Here is a 17461-nt window from a genome sequence, read left to right on the forward strand (position 1 = left end):
AAAAATAAGTGAAACTTTGAAATGTCATAACTTTCTCATTTTACATCCGATTTTGTTGAAATTTTCAGCATTGTGCTTGTCTGATTTTTCTCTATTGATTCATATCAACATTTTTCTGAGGTGGACTTGACCTTTAATTGTTTGACAAAGCCTTCTTGATCGTTCCTTGTCATGACGGACATTTAACAGTACATTTTACTCTGTTCTTGAATTATCCGTACGGCGCGACGCTGAGAGAAAACTACTGACCAATGGGCGTGAATTCTCCCCCCGCACACACGCAACACATTCACCAAGAGGATTCGCGGACAATGACCGTGGCATGGCGGTATTACAACCACTAGACATGCTAGAGAAGGTCTGTGCCGTAGTGGTTTCTATCCTCGGTTGTTTCGGAAGTGGTTTTAAGTCTGTATCGCTTGGTTTATGGCCTCAAATCATGTCACTTGGATGAACTTACTTTGTTTCTATATATCCGCAGAAAAATATGTATATTCGATTCCTTGTACGGGGGGGGGTATGCATTGGGAGAGGAAGTGTGACTGCCCCTATAGGAAATCATGAAAGAAATATACATTTTTTAAAGGGAGTTAATGGAAACATAGATTTCTTTTTATTTGTTAATGGTATCCACGCGTATATCTTACAATTTCGTAAATCAAAAACTCTTTCTCTCTGTCGAGCTTACCCTTTCCCTTTCAATACATCCTCTCATTACTACTGATCAATTCTGTATGGTTATTATTTTTTACGGATGAAGATTGGAATGCACCTTACAATCAGTGTTTTAGCAGCCCGTCCAATACCAATCTATTTATGAAATTCATTTACACTATAAAAATATTGGGTAAAAATGTTCCATGAGGGTAATTATGTGTCCAACCAATATTGGGCATTTCTTTTGGGCATTTTTATTTATCCAGTGTGATGAAAATGTTGCCCATTCTAAAGTAATTGCTCCTTATTTTTTAACCTTAATCATGTTAATGGACACAATATATGCTTCCCGTATTGGGTAATATACTGCCCCAAATTGGACACATAATTATAACAACCCTCGTGCTGGGTAAAATTTGACCCAATATTTTTAACAGTGTATATCGAGATTCAAGTATTCGTTTTATGAAAAAAAAAAAATGACACGGACAGAAAAAAATCCTGTAACGCCTTCTGTATAATGCCAGTATAAGCTACTGGACAAATTTAATTGATAAAATAACGTAAATACAATTTATTACTTCACTATAACCATGTGTTTTAATTGCATGGATATTGAAATAAACGAAATTGAATAAACAAGATCAAGTAAAATAGAGTTTTCTTGAAAACAGCACATTCTTTAAACTTGACTAGTCGCCAGAATGGAAATAAGTAAATAAACGCCAAAGCTGTCAAAATTTAGTTTAATTAGCATCAAGTTATACTAATCCCTTAGAGCTGTATTCAAAGAGAAATTATTGTACATCATTGAAAGTATAATAGTAGATTCGATGATGTTAATATCATAAAGCAGAAGAGATTAAGGAGGTAACAATCATGGTGAATAATTTGGAAAACCATGAAGTCACCAGTCATGAGCAATGTGATATTAACCGACATCAGTTCAGCCGATACTTTACATGCTTTAGAAAAAAAAAAACACTGTACTTTGGTAAATTGAGTTTTAAGTGTCTTGAAAAAAAAACAGCAATGGTCTTTTTCTTTGCAAGAGCAAGTTGTGCAAATTATTAAAAATATCAGATGGTTATACATGAACCTTCAAGAAACCCAAGTTTTGAGAATTCCTAGAATTTAAGAACTCCAACTGCATGCTAGAGTTCTGACTTTCCGACATTGGGAAGCACATAAAATAAGATGAAGCTTGGAATGTTAAGGATGAATTCCCAGCCGTCAGTCACCTCATTCGACAGGATGGCCTTTGAGAGGTACGATGGTCAAGACAAAAGCACTTCGACTTGAAAGTGATCAAGGAATTAGGGTAGGATAATCCTTCCGTTGTTCTTTTGACCGTCTATAAAGCCACGTTCCCTGGTCATCTTCCAATAGGATCCACCCTCTGTTCAAAGGTAGAACTGGGACTTCTTTTAAAAGCATTATGGTTCCTTTAGAGGGCTGATGTGTCAATTAATTGGTGTGGTTTTGTCTCTTTAATCCCATTTATAAAGTGGATCAAGATTGACGGGGGATCTCGAGGCACGCTTCAAAAGATCTTCAAAATAGACACTTGCTTTTATCAAGGATGACCCTGTAGTCAACTGCAACACTTAAGTTCATGTTCATTTCGTTTATTTTAATCACTATGCCTACGATTTAAGACAAACTTTCCCTATAAAATATGGATAAGAGACTTTAGATTTAAGATTCAAAACATGATGAGTAACCTTGACATACTGGTAAACATTGCCGTGTCATTATCGCGATGGTTTACATAGAAATATTTCTTAATAAAATTCGGCTGTTTTCGCATAACTGCATTGAATTAAATCCACATTTATCAAATACTCAATGATTAACTAAGATAAAAATAGGCACCACTCAAATACCGCATCCAAAATATTTATTATTCATACATATTTAAACAGGTTCACAAGATCAGAGATAAAATTACTGTTTTGCATCTTGGTCCTGGTAAATATATACCTAATGTGAAATATATAAAGCAACAAATGTCATGAATATATTGCAATTATCCTTACTTGTTATCTTTCACATCAGTTGCTTTCTGAATAATATATACCGATTTCTTTTTGTATGTGTGATCCATTCGAAATTAATTAGTCTCAATTACAATCTGAATCATGCTCTTGTTATGAATTCATTTTGTCTGTACTGTAGGCGTACGGTAAATTGTGCAACCGAAATGTTATGAAGTTATTTTGTAACAGAACATTCAGAAAAACACCAATAGCTATCCAGTATTTTTTTTTATTTAAAAAAACCCGTCAAACAAAATATAAAAGGTCATAACAATTGTATTTGTAACAGAATGTATGTCAATAAACCATTCCTAACAAAATTCGCATTATAAAATGAACATTTGTGCATTTAATAAAATAATAGATATTATATTATATTATGGACCAATTATGTAAATGAAAATCAAAATTCATCCAAACATAAAAGCAAAGTAGTATTTAACCATGGAGATAAAATGATTCAAACTAGCATGATAAAAATAGGATTATACATGACTTAATGCCCCAAAGCGATTCAATGTACACTTTATAAAATACACTTGTGTATACCAGGGGAAATGTTTTGCTATTGGTGTGAATAAACTGACCAGTAGAGTGACCGCCATTGAGTGGACTTCAGGCCAGCGATTGGTCAAGAGCTAACAGAAGGCGTAATACATGACACGACAGCTGATAGCTACGGTCAGTCGATAGTACGCCAGCTTGACCAAAGCTTCCAGCCGTAGCGGTCAACGGACGAATCCGTGTCGCCTCTCCGTAAGGTATTACATAATCAGCCCATCAATAAATCCATTTCAAGAGCTATATTCCACCAGAAAGCAAATAGAGAATGCCATGTACACATGCGTTTGTTTTAACACGCATATTCAGTCGTCATAAATAATTACAGGGCCGTTTCCCGATGCAGTGATCTTGCGATTTGGATTGAACTAAGGACTGACGATTTATTTCTTTTTGCTTCAGTAGAATGTTCGTAGAGTAATGTTCAAATCTTCGCATTCTCGTCTTGTTTTGTGAATTGAATGCTTAATTTTGGTGAAAAATTGCAAGCAGTTATTTATCTACAATCATTCGCCAACGTAAACAATTTAGAAAGATAAACATTTCACCATTTCGTCTTGGAAAGTTAAGAAGAATGACGCATATTCTCCATACAAGAACGATGGCAGGAATTCATCACAAATGATTTATCTCTCGGACTTAGACAACTTCAGGAGCATCTTAATTTGAGGACCTGATTTCGTTGACTTGGAATAGTTGGGGGTAAGAGACTGGGGGTCTTTATGGGTCTTGAGACGCACGGCTCGGCGGCCGCGGCGGGGACGGTTCAGGAAACGATGAGTCAACTGGATTCCAAGTCCATAGATACACCGTGTACACAAGAGGTCTGCATCAAAACTGTTTCACTTATCTTCTCTCCCTCCTCCTCTTTGATCATATTCTACCGATTTATCCTTAACATTTTAGTTTATGAACTTATCTCCTTAAAACCCCAACTAAAATTTTCTTTAATATTAATTAAACGTATGTTTTGTTTTATTTATTTTAAACTATACTTAATAGGCATGTAAACTGCTTTACAATGTACCCTGTAATTGTCCAGTCGCCTCTCAGAAAATACTCAATGTCTTGTATCTAAGACAGTTCGTCTGTTGTGGTCATAATGATCATGACTTCCAGGGCTATATTTATGGATTTCATCACATTCTCAAAGATTATAAACCATGACAAATCAGGTTTGAAATATGCTTTCAAATGAAAAAAAATAAGAAGTTATAGATATTTCGTCGATTTGGTTTTACAGAGCGTTTTATTTTGTCCACGAAGAAGTATCAAAATTGCCGTAAAAGCGTGTAGACTGCTAAACTATTTACTTTCAAAATCGTTTTAATAAAGTTATATATGAATTGTGATAGTGTTTAAAAGAAAAATTATAACCATTTGGCAAATTATTATCAATAACGATTTTATGATAATATAATTTAAATCAGGATTGAATCAAATAATAATGTTAGTATAAGCTTGTACACGACATTTTAAATTTCAAAGAGACAGCAAAAAGTACCCCCTCTATATAATATTTTGATATTAAATATTATTGAATTGTGAAACGAAACTCGAAGAAAAAAAGGCTATCATTTTGAATCAGGTCAATTCAGGATTTGAAAATATTTGACACAACCATCCTCTGAAGTACAGACCCTACCAAAGCAAATAAATAATCATGGAGGAAAACATAAACATATTGCTTTATGTCTCAACATGTAAGTGATGCAATAGGAAATATCTTTTCATTAAAAAATACTATTTGAAACTGAAAGCTGACTTAGTACATTTCTACACAGATCATGAAAACTACACTATACCAATTCAATGATTAACAAACAATATTACCCTCGGCCTGTTTGTACTAACGCTTTTGATATCTTCATAAACTTTCTTATATGAAGAGAAATTGTTTTTGGTAAATTCATTAGTTGACAGATCACAACCAGATTCTTACATATCGTAGAATACCTCGGTAAACTTATGAATGAAACTCAATAGTGTTTGTATGTGTGTATATACGATTTGACCGGAAGTTAAAATAAGTCAGCAAGAACCAAAATTTTTAACAGTTCGTCAGTTGAGTTTATAACTATATTTGGAGGTTATCTTTTAAATTGTACGATGTAAAACAAAACCGAATGAAACACATCTCCAGATATTAAAATCATCATGTGATTTTAATGTAATACTAATTATGTCGATAATAAACATATTAATTTCGTATGATAAAACACAAAATGATGCTGAACTACGATTTGAAAGGGGTGAAATTAATGCCGAGTGCCGCCGACATGTGTTTGATACCACTCTGAAAATTATTGGGTCAAAATGATCCATGTGGGTAATTATGTGTCCAACCAACATTGGGCATTTCTTTGGGGGTATTTTTATTGTTTCAGTATGATGAAAACTTTGCCCATTCTAAAGCAATTGCTGCTTATTTTTTAAGCCTTACTTGACAATATGCTTCCCGTATTGCCCTAAATTGATACAGACACGGAACAACTCTCGTGCTGGTTAAAATTGCAACTAATGATTTTTTTTTAAGTGTACCACTCTCGGGGAAATAAATAAAACTCCTCTTTTAATATTTTATACACAGCAAAAACTGTGGTGTTAACCAGTGTACATAGAGGACCGCACCAGTTATTTTACACCGATGTTAAATTGGTGGTGTTAGTTTTACATCTATAGGTGTTATTACAACACCTATGGTTGTTACATGTACACTATTTGGTGTTATGTTCAATCTCTAGGGTTTTATTTTAACACCCCAGGATGTGGTCCTCTATTAAAACCAATTGGTGTCAGTTTTAACACCACAGTTTTTACAGTGTAAGAATTTCTGCTTTCCTTATGAGTAATCATGTATTGATTTTCTCAATATCAAGGCTCAGAGGAGCCCTGTATATTTCAATTTGATCAAAAGGAAAGTGATTATATATTGTTCTCTTCTGCATACATTCATATCATTCGTAAAAAATCATAACATAACAAACATAATACTGTTTACTACGGTTTTGGCATTATACTGTATATTCTCTAAATTCAAAGGATTTGAAATAAATCCAGATCGACTTTTGATGGTGACCAGTTCAATTTTTTATTTATTTTTTATCTTTATGATTAACTTTTAAATCTGAAATGATTTGAATACAAATATTGTACCGTTACACTGTAAAAAAATGAAGTGCCAATAATTTAGCACTTGTGTAGTGACTGCACTCCGAGTGCTGATTTTCTAGTCCAAATTTACACTAGAAATTTAGCACTCGTAGTGCAGTCACTATACAAGCACTATAAGTGCTAAATTAGCCCATCATTTTTTACAGTGTAGTTTAAATCTTAATCTAATATTCGACTGGTCACTGTTGACAGCCGATCTGGATATATTTAAATCCTTGTAATTCAACATAAAAAATTATCCACCACCAAAATATTACAACATTTACAATTTTAGCGGAAGGATTGCCATCATAACTGATATGACATAAGAGGAAACTAATTACTGAAGAACATGGAAATCTCGAAAATAATTAATTATCCTGATTGCTAAAGTACATATTTCATTCATAATAAGACAATAAATAGATAGGAAAAACGGAAGTCAATTTTTACCGTTTATTACTGCTCGAGGGGGAAATTATGTGAGAGTAATTTCTTTAGTTATCGTACTCGCACAGATACTAGCTGAAACAAAAGTGAAAAAAAATATTCAAACTATTCGATATTTATATATTTCTACTATCTGTCCACAGCCTAAAATATATTGAAGTCCCATTCATTCAAAATTTATTAAAATATAACCAAAGTCAAATTAATTATCATGACCATTTCATGAAGTCCTAATTTTCTGATATTTTATCATATTACAAAAAGCAATAGAAAAGAAAGTCTGAATAATGATGATAACGATAAAGATAACGACACACAAATAGTATATTAAGCGTCAAACCCATGCAGTATAGTGCCTAATGGGAGTGAAATATACATTTTTCGAAAGTATTGTGTCTAAATATTTTTTCGCACGAAAGTGTAGTTTTTATGATTATGATAAAACAAATTATTATATACTGTAAAAAATGAAGTGCTATTATAGCACTTTAAGTGCTTGTATAGTGACTGCACTACGAGTGCTGATTTTCTAGTTTAAATTTAATCTGAAATATCAGCCCTCGTTGTGCAGTCACTATATACAAGCACTGTAAGTGCTAAATTAGCACTTCATTTTTTTAAGTGTATCTTAATTTTGACATTGAATCTTTCTTTAAGACAACTTTGCATTTCTTGTTCTTTCTAGACAGTGTATGACCGTAACACTGAAAAATAAATATATTATCCAATGTTCCATCTGTATATATACTCTGATCTTTCTTCCTTACATCCTCATTCTATTGAATAGATTTAATCTAATTTAATTTCCACATTTTCATCAAAATTCATAAAAATCATATACAACACAAGATGATTGAATAAATGAAAACTGCAGCAAAAATTTATTCTTTTACCTGTTTTACTTGCGATTAGTAATAATGATAATAACAATAATATTAATAACAATAATGATAATAACTCTAACGAAAGCTACTTGTGGCTTCGAGCAGGCCCTGTGTATGGTTTTTATTTTACAATACTAGGCCTATACCCATGATACCAATTACTGATCTGTGCATTGAATCTACAAGGATCCCTTTGATAGCGTTTGAGTTGGATTTACGTACTAGTATTTTATTGATCCCCGAACGTCACTCTTATTCGTACCATAGTCCATCTCGGTCAACCAACCGATGTGTTTATATTTGTTTTACGACCGTTAAGAATTTGTCACGCTTTCTTTCTTAATCACAATTACAATAAAACGGTCGTCAAACGCAGTTTGATTGTTCGATTCAACACTACATATAAGATTAGATGATTATGGCGCTGAAATACAAATGCCATGATTCATCTTTTTATCAGAAATTTTGGTATGTTTATATAAATATTTAGAAATCTCTCTGACTTGATTAGTATTTAATTGGATTCATGGTCATTTTGGCACCATCATCATCATCGTCATCATCATCATCTTCATCATTATCATCATTATCGCTTTCATTAACAGAAGTATATCATTGTTGCTGTTAATATCTGACTTAATCCCTTTATCCTCTTTATCTCCTCCTTTCTTCTTGTCTTTCTCCTCCTCTTCCACCTGTTCCTCTCCTTCCCTCATCTCCAGAGCAAGTTTGAGAAATGTATTGGTTGTTCCAAGCCTATAGTTGATCGATTCTTATTGAAGATTGGGCGTGGTCTTAGCTGGCATTCATCGTGTCTTCGATGCCTGGAATGTGAGGAGAGTCTGAGTTCACATCAGAGCTGTTACTTCAAGGACCAGAATGTATTCTGCAGGAGATGCTATTCCAGGTGAGAAGAGGTTGGATGATGAAGATGTTGAGGGCAGTGGCTTTGGTGACGATTGTTATGGTGATGATGGTGGTGGCGGCGGTTGTTATGATTGAAGTGCTCATACATCATCATCGCCATGATAATTTATGATGATGATGATGGTGATGATGATGATTTATGATGATGGTGATAATGATGATAATTTATGATGATGATGATCATGATTATGATGATAATTTATGATGATGATGATGATGATGATAATGATAATTTATGATGATGATGATGATGATGATGATGACGTTTCTGATGGTGATGGTGATGATGACTTTATGATGATGATGATGATGTTGATGATGATAATGATGACGATAATGATGATGACGATGCATGACAAATGACGTTTATGATAATAATGATGACGCATTATGATGGTGATGATAATGGTGGTGTTGGCGGCGGTGGTGATGGTGATGATGATATTGATAACGACTAAGAAGATATCATAATAATCACAGACCTGTATTTCTTACTGGGCCCAAAAATACATTACTTTTAAGTAACATTAATTCATATCCTTTTTTTCAAATTTGATTCCAGAGAGTTCGGCACCAAGTGTGCCCGGTGCCTTCGGAGCATCGACTCAAGCGACTGGGTTCGGAGGGCGAGGGAGCACGTCTACCATCTCGCTTGCTTTGCTTGCGACAACTGCAAGAGACAACTCTCAACGGGGGAAGAGTTTGCCATGATTGAGAATAGGGTGTTGTGCAAGTCGCATTATCTCGAGTTGGTGGAAGCAACATGCCGCAGCAACGGAGACGGAAGCGGTAAGCATTTTTTTTCCTTTGCAGTGATTATTAAGACTATGAAGTTTATCTGATTGGCAAGAAAGTTTGTAGGTAAGCACCTAGAACATGTAGAAGACTAACAGGTTTTGGTCATATCTGAGGGACCTTAGGATGTAATTCAAAAGGGGAGATAGAACACTGACTTTGTCTGTTTGCATTTGACTTGTAATCATCAGTCAGCAACTGTCATTTCACCTCAGCTTTGACGCATCCCTATTTAATGTATTATAAATTAGCATATATTTTTATACAACGTTGCTTACTTTATGAACCTTATATACATTAGATGTTTAACAGTCAACCATGATTAATTTATTTAGAATTAAATTTTAAGAATTAAACTTTGTGTTTTAATTCATATAATAAACAGCGTCATATACAAGTTTTAAACAGGGTTTTTACTGTGTATATGCCTGCATGTTTTCCCACAATGTTCCTTTGTTTCTAAAGAAAAGAACTTATTATGAAAGAACTATTTTTATACCTCAGTTACGAGTGATTACATTGCATAATATGTTTGAAATAAAAATTCAAACAGAACACTTCAACGAAGCCAGTGATTACAGTAATTTTAATGTTGTCAGAAAACGCGTCTTAGAGAATTATCTTTCAATAGACGATCATTAGTAAAGGCCAATGCAATTAAGACATCGCTGCTAAATAATCGTAATTACATTCGTCAAGACAAGAAAGGCCAAAACCAGTAACGCCATAACTATCATTTAGGAACTCGGCTTATTAAGATGGGGGTAGGAGGGATGTGTCTGAGAATAATGGTCTTGGTAGTATTATCATGGCCCTGGGAAGGGGGGTGCTGAAGCACTGCAACCAAGATTTTCGCAGGGGGTTCTGGTGTAGTATCGTCTATAGGCAGCACCCCTCAAAAAAATGAAAAAAATGTAAGGAAAATGATCAGCATTTTGTTTTGTTTAACCCCCCTTTTTTTGCTAGTCAAATTCTTGGGACCAAAACGACCCTCATTTTGTAGTGAACAACTTTTGTTTTGTTTTCTTTCTTTCTTTTTTTTCTCTCAAATTTACTTTAGCACCCCTTGCAAAAGAAATCGTTCACAGGTCCCTGTGTATGTGCATATAGCTGGATTAATTCTTGTTTTTCAAATGTTCTATTTTTTATCTCACAAATATATTCAGGACGTGATTTCACTTCTCTGCGATAGGTCTATAAAGTTTTCGTAGTCAATTAAAAGATTTTTCCTCAGTTTCCTCAAATTACGATTGTCAATTGTAATTCAATTTGATGCATTTTCTATCTTCTTATTATTTGAGTTTAACTATGTAACTTTCTTTCTTTTGTTATCATGTTTTTCAATTGATTGGGTTTACGTTCAAATTTTAATCACCTTTGTTCCGCCAAATATAGTTTTCCAAATATATTCTATTCGGAGTGATGAGGATTTTTATTAGGCTCTTATTCTTAGGCTCTTACAATTCTACTCTGGAGAGTGCTCAGGGCGCTTGTTACCACTTTACTGTAACCGTGTTGTTGATTTTTTAATACAGACCTGTTTCATAAAGAACGATTATGGTTACCATGGTAGCTCTGTCATAATCCATGCAAACTTTTATTTCATTTGACTGCTGAGATCTGCTAACCATGTTACCATAGAAACTGTGTAGTAACCACAAGAGTATAAGAAACCGGTTACAGATTACGTCACATCAACATGATGAATATTCAGGGGAGATTCATCAAAATTGTCGTCTGATCAAAGTTGTCATATTTAACAATTTTCTGTTGTTTTGATCGGCTGAGAAGACATTATAGTAGCGTTTGGATAGTGACACCTTTCATAACAGTACTTAGTTATTGACCTCATGTGTTTACTACAAGTCTAAAATGCTTCGACTATTTACATTTTCCTTTTTATATGAAACATCCTCTTGTATACTCGCGTCTGATTGGTTGAAAAAGCAAGTTACGTTGGATTTTGGGAGTTGAGATTGAAATCTTAAGGGAGCCTTCCTGTCTTCACTTATTATAGTTCCCCTCTTGAGAAAATAATGAATGAATCTTTGTGGGGTTTGAATTTCACCCCAGTCATTAAAAAATTTATGAATCTCAGAATTATCAGGGAGAAGGGGGGGGAGGGGAGCAATGACACCCCCGACTATAAACATTCTACTTCCACAGTTGTGTGTATAGGCTCATAATGTCATGATGAACCTTAAACGTGGCAGTACGAACCTACCGGGGGGGGGGGGCAGAGGGGACAGACTGCCCCCCCCCTGACGAGTCACAACCCATGCAAGGGACGTACATTGTATCCCTGCACCCCCACCTGACAAGTCACAACTGATCCCTGGCCCGCTTCTTTGAACTTGACCTTTTTTTTCTCCTTTTTTTCTGGTTCGAAATTCCTTTATGTGTGGTTGAAGACCCTTTTTTTGCTTGTCAATTTTTTTTGGGGTATAATCCTTTATTTGTGGTTGAAGACTTTTTTTTGCTTGTCAATTTTTTTAGCGGACAAATTTGCCCCCTGTGAAAAATCCTACGTACGCCACTGCGTGACAGTGTGTTTGTTTAGTTCAAATATTGTAAGGTTTTATTTGACGTCAGAGAAGCTATGCATTTTAATACCATTCTTAATTCGCTATCAGCCTAGCAACCTCTCTTTATCTTTTTCATAATTGTCTTTGAATATATATAGAAGCGAGGAAAAACAATTTTCTATACCCTACCTATGTTTGCCTTAATCAGTCTAACCAACAATTACTTGGGCAATTACACTACTGGTTTTGAATGAAAAGAGAAAATCAACAAAATGACACTGAAAATTTCATCAAAATCGGATGTAAAATAAGAAAGTTATGATATATATAAACTTTGCTTATTTTCATAAACCAGTTATGCCCTGTTTGAAAATAAGGGAGCCAATGAGGTAACACACTCAAAAGTTCTTTTGTATTTTATCATGATATCAAAATACTTATGATTTTTGACAACTTTGGTGATAAGAACTATCTTTATTGATTCGTAGGAAATAGAAAAACATGACATAAGGAAACAAACCAAGCTTTATATTATTTAAGGGAAAATAAACAAAAATATATATATATATATCTTAAAGTTTCACGTATTGGCTTCTGTAAGGTAACAAAATATGCTGAAGATAATGCTTTCATTGCCAATATAGTTGAGTAAAGAATAAAAACTATATTGGCAATGAAAGCATTATCTTCAGCCTATTTTATATATATATATATATATATATATATAGGCCTATATATATATATATATATTCAAATACATTCAAGTAATGAATATTAATGAGCATGATGAGTGTGTGATATCATTGACCCATTAAAACTTTTGGTTTTTAAATCACGAGCATAGAGTAGATATCTTCCAAGCGAGGTAAACCCCCCTGTCAATGTAATAATTCAAATAATCTAAAATAGTTTTATTTATATTTTGTTCTTTGAATGGCAGTGTTTGGTCGCTTGTCTGAATCCTAATGTATTTGTATAAACGATTAAGTTTAATAAACTTGATTTTGTATAAAAATTTGTGGGACTATATACGACGCATTTGTATACTGCTTATTTTTGTCTGCTGATATTTTCCAGTATTTATAGGCTGCAATAATTTGACAGAAAATGTCTTAATTGTTTTTCATCGTTCTCTTATTTTCACAATCAGGTTCGGAGTATGGAGGTGACGGAAGCGGTAGCGAACGTCCACAGCAAAAGACCAAGCGAATCCGAACAACTTTCACCGAGGACCAACTCGAAGTGCTGCAAGCGAACTTCAACGTGGATAGCAATCCAGACGGGCAGGACCTCGAACGTATCGCCCAGATCACCGGGCTGAGTAAGCGTGTCACACAGGTCTGGTTTCAAAACTCACGGGCACGGCAGAAGAAACACAGCACACCGCACGGTATGGAGACAGGCGGGAAGTGCACGCCCGGAGGGATGGGGAGCGGTGGCGGCACAGGTGGTGGTGATGGTGTTGGACTGACCGGATCGGACGGGTACAACGGGGGAAGTGGTGGAGGTATGTCACTCGCCGTGAGGAAATCATCCCCTTTGCAGCCAAAATTTGGTAAGACGTGTTTACATGGTTATTGAGCATGCAGTTAGGAAATATTTTCAGAAAAAAATATTGGTCGTGCTATTTTCGAGTATAGCTTTGCAAAAGCTGCTGAAGGCTGTTCATTTTTGTTTTATGATTGAGATAAATCCTAAATCGAAGCGGAGAGGGGGAGGGGGGGGGGGGTGCAGGGAGCATTTATTTTGCCAAGAGATCGATTTTCAAAACCCACTATCTATTTAAAAGAAATTAAAAAGAAGGCACGCCAGTGTGCTTAAAAAGTAAGTTGTACGTCAAATCTGTATATACCTATATTAATTTGAGTATTTGCTTTAACTGATTTGCATCTTATAGAATTATACCCACTAAGAAATTCTTGAACCCTAAATAAATGAACATTTTGTACCAACCTTTTGGGGGTGTACTCTTACACCCTTAGTTAGAAAAGGTGCAAAAATGCAACTTTTTAATTTTAATTTGCACCAAGAAAAGCTCGTTTGCTCCTAAAAAGTGCAAATTTGAACCTTTTGAGGTGCATAATACTCGACATTAAAAAAAGGTTCAAATTTGAACCCTTATTACGTGGTTCATTTCTGCACCTAGGCTATTGCACCCTTAAAGGTGCGCAAATAATGATCAAAATTGCACTAATTAGCATCCTCTGTGATGCTGCTATATTGTACCAACCCTATAGGGTTCAGTGTTTACGCCTTCATTAATTTGTTTTCACGAGTCTTATCGATATCATCAATTATGGCTTATTATTTATAATTATTATTAGTATTATCCTCATTGTCATCATCATAATCATCATTCATGTCACTATCTTGATAATCATCATTATTATTAATTCAATAGGATATATCGCTCCCACACAGCAAAAACTGTGGTGTTAACCGGTGTACATAGAGGACCACACCGGTGTTAAATTGGTGGTGTTAGTTTTACACCTATAGGTGTTATTACAACACCTTTATGGTTGTTACATTTACCCTCTTTGGTGTTATGTTCAATCTCTAGGATGTTATTTTAACACCTCAGGATGTGGTCCTCTATTAACACCAATTGGTGTCAGTTTTAACACCACAGTTGTTACAGTGCATGTTTAACCTCATTCGGCCACTACTATCACTTTCACTTTGTGTATGACTATATGATATTTATATAATCATTTTGCTCTATATTCTTTTTTGTATTATTTACAGTCGATATGTTGGAATCCTGCGGGAAATGTGGAATGATCTACTGCCTCTGTGAGAAACTCGCCATCTCTTCCTCATCATGACATAATCACGTGACACGATCACCTGATGCAATCACCTGATACAATCACATGTCACCTGCAAGAAAGCACAAAAAAACAAAGACTAGAACCTTCTTATGTGGAGGAGATGAGAGAACGTTTTATCTCTCGAAAATTATGGAGAAATTATACATAAGAATGAAAATATCCAAAGCAAAGGACATTCTGCATAATTCTTCAGGAAACAGTGTAATACTTGTCATCAATTTTTTCTGTTGATCGAAACAAAAGGGAGAGGGAGGGGGTAGACGGAAAGGAGCTTTTACTGGTGATAGGTATATAGTGTCACTACATGATAATGTATCATAATTATTATATTTATGTTTTAATGGAAGTTTCAGTGCAATATTAAAGCTTGTAGGTAAATGTTGTTGACATACAGTATTTTTTCTGCCATAACCTTCAAATCTTTATTGTATATATACAATTTTTGTTTTCCAAATGTGATCTATTCTTGTGAAGTTTGTTTTTAAGATTATATGTTTCACCGAGAAATTAGAATTTATTACACATAGGCACAATACCAAAGTTCTCTCTTCATTTCTTTTTGTTGCAAAAACATGAATTTGTTGTCACTCACGCACAATAAGCTTGTTTTGTACAGAAAATGATTATATTTATAGAAAGAAACTTTTTTTTTCACAATCTTTGAGATAAAGGGAGGATCGAGAGAGGGTGGAGGGGATATAGGAAAGAATGCAATGGCGAGAAAGAGAGTGATGATAAAGAGATGGGTACTAATATTGTGGGGGCGGGAATGGGGGTTTACGCAAGTGAAAAATTTCAAGATTAAGTTACGGTAAAATCGACATTATTATAGGGGCGGAGAAAGAGTTATATGCCAAGATAGCCTGCGACTGTATGAGCGCCATAGTATTCTAGTTATCAAGTAAAAATTATCTGAATTCTATCAAAATATTATTTTATTTAGAATAATAGTTCTCAAATAAAAATTGAACCTACAATCTAGTTAAATAGTGGACGAGAACCTAGTCATTTTGACCAGATTGTGGTGTCATTTTCGACGAGAGTCATACCAATCAGTCAATGACCTGCATTTTTAGATTCCTTTCTCATCATGACATTAGACGTGCATCGAAACTAAAGTACATTCACTGGTACGAGCCAAAAGTGCGATGGCGCCAAAAATACATATTGCATTGGTTTTCAAACGTTGGGTGTGTTAATCGAACAAATAAATCTATACAAAACGATCGTTTAAAAATTTTGATATGGCAGGACAAGGCCAATTTCCGTTTAAATATTGGTTAAAACAAAGTCAATCGATGAGTTTTTAAAAGTACGCTATGGGGTCATGCGAAGCGACGAACAGCTGTTGTCAGTTTGGTCCTGTGCGCAGGTGATCTGCGCAACGTTACGTAATCTCATCCCGGATTCATATTTTGTTTCTTCGTCTATGTTTTTTGTATCGATTCTTCAGTGATGTGTAAAATTTATTTTCATTTACAAATCAATGAAAGGTTGTTTCACTTTTCGCAAACAACCATTTGAGACTGTTGTTTAATCATAAATGAGATTGGTCAAACTTATCAATACGTCCGGCCTCATATATTGCATGACCCATTTTGATTATCATCATTATTACAAAAACAAAAATATTGAGTTTAACCATTCGGATTTCGTCACAATATGCACCAATACTTGGGTTATTCAAAAACATCACGTTTATTTCTAAATGTTGAAACTGCTTTTTTTACTAACAAATTTCTTTATTTGAAGGCACTTTCATCTAATCCGATTTACATAAATATGACCATCACCTGTGTACAATTTGATAAATACGTTTTTATGTTTGTAATATTTTTAAAGTCTTGTTTGGTATAATTGCACTTTTCGAAGAAAAGTATATATTGCTGATAATTATGATTGCTTATTTGTTGTTGAATTAGCATGTACACTGTGCACAACTCTTAACGCATCTATTATTTACGACGTAATTTTACTTACTTAGTTACGATCATAAATTGTGTTGTCATTTCCATATAGTTATCACGTTGGTCGAGACTTGAATTTAAGAACTAAGGTTTGTAAACTAGAATATTCAACCATTCAAGCGAATTTAAAAAATACTTAAAACAGCAGTTTGCAAAGTATTACTTTGAAAACTTTTTTGTCGTGAAGTATATGATCCCAGATAAGTTTAATATTCATTCTCCTTGTACGAAAGCCATTTCGGTTGATCTATGCCCCGTTTCATAAGGACTTGTTATAATAACAAATGCTCAATGTCTATAACAAATTACTATCAGCCAATCAGATCGAAGGATTTCAGTAGCTTTTAACTGTCATCGTAAATGTGTTATTATAACAACTTTTATGAAACTGACCCCTGTTCTTTGTGATGTGTTGTATTATTGAAAGTGAAATTATATTCGAATCTACAAACTTTGTTACAAGAGGCATGATTAAATGTTCAAAACAATATCGTGAAAATCCAGTCAATGATCAAGATTGTTTGCGTATGTTTTTATTTATATATAGATATCCACAGCCTTGCTAAAATTGAGATGTTTTGTTCAATTTTTTTTTAAGTATGTCTGGTAATCATCATGATCAATGAAAATAGGACGGAAGCCAGAAAATATTGAGATGAGAAATGTGAT

The 17461-nt window shown here is 34.3% G+C and overlaps 1 protein-coding gene across 1 annotated transcript; it reads left to right on the plus strand.

The window, feature by feature from the left end:
• The first annotated feature begins 3313 nt into the window (after window positions 1-3313).
• LOC121428680 (LIM/homeobox protein Awh-like) lies at window positions 3314-17063 on the plus strand. Its single transcript, XM_041625480.1, has 5 exons — window positions 3314-4081; window positions 8467-8651; window positions 9234-9460; window positions 13142-13546; window positions 14740-17063. Exons 1-5 carry the CDS (start codon window positions 3980-3982, stop codon window positions 14817-14819), a joined length of 999 nt encoding a protein of 332 aa, XP_041481414.1. The 5' UTR covers window positions 3314-3979; the 3' UTR covers window positions 14820-17063.
• Window positions 17064-17461: the final 398 nt, after the last annotated feature.

The sequence above is a fragment of the Lytechinus variegatus genome, chromosome 15 (assembly GCF_018143015.1).
Source record: "Lytechinus variegatus isolate NC3 chromosome 15, Lvar_3.0, whole genome shotgun sequence".
Taxonomy (NCBI): domain Eukaryota; kingdom Metazoa; phylum Echinodermata; class Echinoidea; order Temnopleuroida; family Toxopneustidae; genus Lytechinus; species Lytechinus variegatus.